This window comes from Anoplopoma fimbria, unplaced genomic scaffold (genome assembly GCF_027596085.1).
Source record: "Anoplopoma fimbria isolate UVic2021 breed Golden Eagle Sablefish unplaced genomic scaffold, Afim_UVic_2022 Un_contig_9152_pilon_pilon, whole genome shotgun sequence".
Taxonomy (NCBI): domain Eukaryota; kingdom Metazoa; phylum Chordata; class Actinopteri; order Perciformes; family Anoplopomatidae; genus Anoplopoma; species Anoplopoma fimbria.
This window is the reverse complement of record NW_026553805.1, coordinates 81409-87720: the sequence shown is the minus strand read 5'-3', so window position 1 is coordinate 87720 and position 6312 is coordinate 81409. Positions and strand designations below refer to the sequence as shown.

At 39.3% G+C, this 6312-nt stretch overlaps 1 protein-coding gene across 1 annotated transcript; it reads left to right on the top strand.

Moving 5' to 3' along the window:
* Window positions 1-885: 885 nt before the first annotated feature.
* LOC129116845 (uncharacterized) lies at window positions 886-5884 on the top strand. The gene is made up of 8 exons (XM_054627539.1): window positions 886-970; window positions 2100-2266; window positions 2487-2623; window positions 2774-2867; window positions 3577-3645; window positions 4703-4823; window positions 4982-5046; window positions 5570-5884. The coding sequence occupies exons 1-8, from the start codon at window positions 886-888 to the stop codon at window positions 5882-5884; spliced, it is 1053 nt and encodes a 350-aa protein (XP_054483514.1).
* Window positions 5885-6312: the final 428 nt, after the last annotated feature.

Genomic DNA, 6312 nt, shown 5'->3' with positions numbered 1-6312 from the left:
TCCACAAAACATACATTTGTTTCCCTGGTTACGCCTGAGGGTCCGACTAATACCCGGAACCACCATTACACGCCCGTTGGGTTCTCATGCAACGGAAACGTTGTTCACTCCTCCAGTAATTAGGACGGACCATAGCAGTAGCTGCATCAATCAGAATCGAGTATTCCCGCAGACCGTGGTATAAGCTTAAATACGAACGTTCTAGATCGCAAATATTTTCTATAAATACTCCCGCTTATCATCACTTTGTATCAAAATCACTATGGATGTTGCACTCAATAACTATTGAACACAAAACAGAAAACACAGCTGCCATTATCACTGTCACTGACAGCGATATATCGTTTCACTTCTTATGACAAATGTACTTATTGCAAGTCGCTTTGGTTAAAAGCGTCTGCTAAATGGACATTTGTCAGCTGTCTATCCTCTATTAAACTGCATTGAAGTGATACGTTTGTTCCGTGCATTATTCATTTGCATTATTATTGCATTATTATGCGTGCATTATTCCTTTGCACAACGTATGTATTTTTTATTTATATTTGAAAACGATATCGTCCCATTCAGAGCAAGGAAGATTAGTATGATAGGATCTCGGTTAGCAGGCATGTATCGCGCCTATTTTACAATAATCTCAAACGTTTCATTAACTCGCATACAGACCAACCAACCACGCTTGATGCCCAGGCCAGAACCTTTTTGTTGCGATCTCTGAAATGAAAGGAAACTTAGTGCTAAGTTAGATAACTAAAATATGCATGTAGTGTATTTTTTAGCTAATGGCCACATGACTTGCAATTTCTGTTTATAACTCCTGGCAAAGGAATAATTAAAACTTTAACATTATCTCCACTGTTTTTTGTTTTTTTTAGATAAGGCATCATGTTGCTGAAGGTGAAATACCAGGGTACCAAGAAGTACATCAGATTGCAGTCAGGCTTCACCTATTTGGAATTCATCAATGAAGGTGAGTAACCATCTTGTGTAACAATATATTGCCGCCTTTACAAAAAACCAACTATTAGGCAAGGCAAGGCAAGGCTGTATTTTTCTGTGTTGTTGGTATGAATAGTTTGTTGGACATGGATCATTAACCCTTATGACAGTTAATTGCATTATCAGTTTTAGCCTGCAGATGACAATATGCTTCTTGGTGCAAGCCTTATTTTTTTGACATTTGAAATAGAGGGAACCATTAAATATGGCTAATAGTGCCTACTTTAACAACTGTTTTCAAATCCCCTTATTTTGCTCACAGGTACAGTCAAGGTTTAGAATGTGGTGTAGATTTGGCATAACTTGAATATATTAACAATTTAAAATTAGTGTCCGATATAAATTGCTTGATCAGTCATCAAAATATTTGCAGTTGAAAACCTGCTTCAGGAATTATCTGATGTGATGCTAATCTTTCCCATAGTCAAAAGCAAGTTTGGTCTTCCTGATGCGACTGACCTTCAAATCTTTGATGAAACCGACACAGCAGTGGATGAAGACATCCTTCTTGAACTGATAGAGTCCAATCCTGACTTATGCCTGACAGTATGTGACAGCTTTTCAGTTGAAGGTAGGCCTATCTGCTGTTTTTGCTGAACAAAATGGTAAAGATAGACTGCTGTATGTCTGACAGTCTGACTGAAAATATTTAAGCAAAATGCAGATCAGCATCCAAATTTGAAAATGTGGGTTGGGTTTTGATTATCCCATGTCTGTCTCATACAAGGTCAGTTTGTTACGTCAACAAACGTATTGCCAACAGTGGATGAAGACAAGCTTCATGAAATGATAGAGGCCAATCCTGACTTTTGCCTGACATTATATAACAGCATTCCCGGTACGTTTTTACTGCGGCACAGATTGTAATGGAGAGACAAAATAGGTCAAGAAATTAACACATTTTAGCAAACTATGGATCGGCATCCATTTGCTAATTTTGTTATTGTTCTAAGCATGTTACACTGGGTCAGTTTTCTGAGTCAAAAATGACAGTCAATGGTTTTATTTGAAATCATAACCATATCAAAAATAATTTCTACTTCTGACTGTCATCCCCACAATAGCAGATTTCCTTGTTTTTAAAGTTTTCTCTCCTTTAGATCATTCATCACCATCTTCCCTCACGGATACCATGTCACCTTCTTCGAGTGATAATGACCTCTCCAGTCGAAGAGAACGGGGGATTCCCATAGACAGAAATGTATCCAACTTTGAAGTCATGAACAGAAGTACCACAGAGGCCTCAGGGTCAGAGGCAGCGAAAGAGGTACTTGAGCAATAGTTGTCACTTGCAAACATATACAGTGTCATTTCATTTGAGATTATCACCAATCAGTATTTTGACATTTAGAAAGGTGCATGAATTAGAATTGTTCATTTAGCGAGGAAAGTAAATCGGAACAGGCACATTTTGGCAGGTTATTGTTCAAATTATTTTATCACAGAAGACTGAAATGTACACTGATCTATTTCTCTTATGTGAAAAGATGGTAGAAAATGCCTTGCTAAGGAAACCTGGAGGTGAGGATGTCCTGGAAGAGTACAAGTCAGAAAATACGTTGACGCACAGCACCCGGAGACACCTTGTTAACATTCTGACTAGCCATATGACTGAAATGCATGGGTACGTGGTTCTTAAATACATTTTAACAAACTTTTCTGTTTAGAAATGGTTTATTAAGAAGGAATGTAATGAATTTTGAAATAACAGTTGTGTTGCTATAGTCATTAGTGGAGCATTTGGATTTTGATGTTGAATAGTTTTTCTCTAAAGGAGGATTGTTCCACGTCAGCAAAAAGAGAAGTATGCCCTGGGAATCATTACACTCTTTCCCTCGCTGAAGGATCCTTTTTCTCCAAAGGGATATGTAAGTTTAAAAAAAAAAAAAAAAAGGTTACTTTCTAATAAAGTTTTACAGACAAGAGCTTTTGGGTTTAGCTTACATGATTGAATGCACTGTTAATTTATACTGATCTAAAAGATGCACGACATAGTACCACTGAGCAAAGTTTGCTACAAAGTTTGACTCGACCATGAAGATAGCCATGAAGACGAAAAATAACTTAAGATCAAGTAGTGATAGGCCTTTGTAATAGTGTTTGAATCATCTTCACAGGAGCACTTCTATGATGGGGTGAAAAACACAGGATTTTTATCATGGCGCCTGAGGACCATGTCCAGGAAGAACCTGGCGACGGGCAGTCCACAGGCAGCCACAGTGCCTCAACTACAAGGACCAAAGCGCCAAAGACCAGCTGCCACAGAGCAGCAGCAGCTTGATGGAGATGCTTGCAGGGAGGCTATTTCTTTTCTTGTTCACTCTCCTGATGAAGCAGGTGTGTTTGAGAAGATGAAGTTGACCTTACAACATCGCCAAGACCTAGTGCGTGATGCACAGAGATCTGCCGACGTCTTCAAAACATTTCCACGTTTTATAGATGTCAAAGGACTAGTGAGTTGTGAATTTTATTTAAAATCCAGTCTTTAAACTCTTGTCTTTAATTTGGTTGGGTTCCAATAGTTAATTATACTCTGACCATTAGCGTAATGTATTTACATTGGTGTATGATCAACAGCTGAATCAAGACTTCCTGCTGCTGTTTGGTGGTGAAACAGCATCCAAGATGCTTGAAAAGTGGGACACGGCATTAGGCCTGTCACGATAACAAATTTTGCTGGGCGATTAATTGCCACAGAAATTATTGCGATAAGCGATAATATTGCCGTTTTTCAACTAATAATTTTTTTTTTTTTTTTTTTCCGGCTGTTAGCAGCTGGCGTCAGCGTCAAACGCATTCTCCAAGAACATAATGGCATAATAATGCACGTACACCCTTTCGAAGAACAATAAACATTTATTTTTAGAGAACACTGGAACTGGAAGTCTGGAAAACATTTAAAATATCCAGAATAAATTAACAAAACAACCAAAAACAATAAATAAAATCTATTTTAACAAAAATTTCTCTTGAATAAAAACCAAACACAACCAAAAACAATAAATAAAATTGAAACACTAAATAAAAAGGATGTAAACAAGATTGCACTCCTTCTCCGTCCATGTCCTTCTCACGGGGCTCTCACTGCGCGTGTAACGCCAGGGCTCGCGCCTCCCACAGACCATGCAACAAGTGACTGAGGGGGTTTACTCCTTGTGCTCTGTGATTATGAGCCCGAGCCCGATTTCAACCCGACATTTGTTACTTAGGCCTACTCTGCTGAATATATCTATAAATATATATAATGTATAGAACGCCGGTCATTATCGGGAAAATAAGCCCTGAAGGGCCGGCGACATTCTATACATTATCCCGCTTATTACACGGCTACTTGCCAAAACGAAAAAATAACTACACATGGTGTGTCTTTTTACAATTTATTCGTTAGCAGCATTCGTACTGTTGATCAGCAGAGAAATAGTCCGCCAAAGACGTCGCTAAGCTACCAAAGACTCTGGGGTTGACAAGTTACCGGACTACTATCATGCAAGTGAACGGAGCGTTTATTGAGAAGACCCGTGTAATAAAGGCCTATAATATTTATATTTATGGCATAGATTTCTTCTCAGATTAGGCCAATAAAGCAATGATATAAAAAAAAATATATATCCTATGGAAATTATCGCGGCCAGCAAAAAATTATCGCTCATTTTAATTTATCGCGCGATTAATTGATTAATTGATTTATTGCTTATCGCGACAGGCCTACACGGCATTCAAGTACAAGGTTATCAAAGAGGCCAAACAACTGACTCAGTCAAAAGAGCTGTGCCGACTTCTGAATGCTGCTGAGAAACCTACGGAGAATGATGACACTAGTAAGTGTGCAGTGTTGGTTTTCATTCCAAATAGCTAGTGCTCTTTACTTTGTGCCTTCCAAGTAGATACTGATGACTTGTTTTGTGTTGTATCTCCCCCCTGATAGGCTGGGACAGTGACATGGCTTCTCTGCTGCTGCTCCTTCATCTCTTGCCACCCACAGCTGGACGGAAGAGGAGCAAAATCAGTGCCAGTGATGCAGTGGAAAAAATGGTTCACTTTCACAAGGTATGGATGTCTCATCTGTTCTTTCCCCAGCAACAAAAGAGAGAACTAATGTAGTTGACCAATATGAGTTTTTCAAAGGCTGATGCGTATCGCTTAGCGAGCAGGTAGGCCAAAGGCCCATATACAAAGCAGACTTTTGCATTTGATAAATGACATTTAATACACATCACCCCCATCCTGATGCAACTCCACTGGTTACCTGTTAAGTCCCGGATCAAGTTTAAAATCCTCCTACTCACCTACAAGTCCCTGCATGCTCTGGCCCCCCGTTACCTCTCTGACCTCCTCCATCCCTACACCCCCCTGCCATTACTTCATGGACTTTATGATTTAATATACAAGGCCTTCCTTGCCATTAACGCGCTTTAGATGGATTTTTCAGAATTAATTCATGAAATAGAAAAAAGAAATGGAAAAAAATTAGTGATATTTGTCAAACACGATATTGAAAAGCAAACTATTGAATAACATCGTAAAAGGGGGAGCACTAACATTAAGGTGTTCAACTTATTCTGTTTTTCAGTCGTGCTGCAGCATTGATGAACACCTGCGTGGGAGAAAGGGTCAACAACCGTACATCCTTGCTGCTGGTCGCACCCAGAACAAGATTGACAACTTCTATATTGTCGTTGACAAACAGCTCATCCCCTGCCAAGCCACCAGCTCCTTAGGTGCTTTTGATGAACTGTTCAAATCACACTACGTGTTCAACCTGTCATACGAGGAGTCCCTGGTCCAGCTCTACACATTTGTGCAGACAACAGTCTACAACATCGATGTCACAACAACAGATGAGTCTCCAAGAATCCGTGAGTTGCGGGCAAAACTCCTGAACTAGGATTAAAACGTATAAAATTAAAAACGTATTAAAATGTATAAGTGTTTCATATGTGAAGCTGTACACCAGGCTGTCCAGTCCTTGGTAACCCATTTAAGAATTGATCACAGTTTCTATCCTAGCAGGAGGTTTAAGTTGGTTTGTGCACAAGATCGTTGTAGGCGTCAGTTTTTGTCATATTCCGGTTTCAAAAAACATTTAATGAGAGTTCATGAGGAGAATTTTTGTCAAAGTGGTGTTGCAGCAAACCCGGAGTCCTTTCAAGCTATCCATCACAGTGTCCAAAGTACTTCAGAAGTTGGTGAAACAGGTGTCCCACAGAGCTTAGAGGCTGGTTGTTTTGAGGACAATGTATCTGGTCTTAACAAAGAACATACTAAAAATATCAGTGCCTCAATTGTAGCTAAACTTCAAGAAAGTGGTATGGC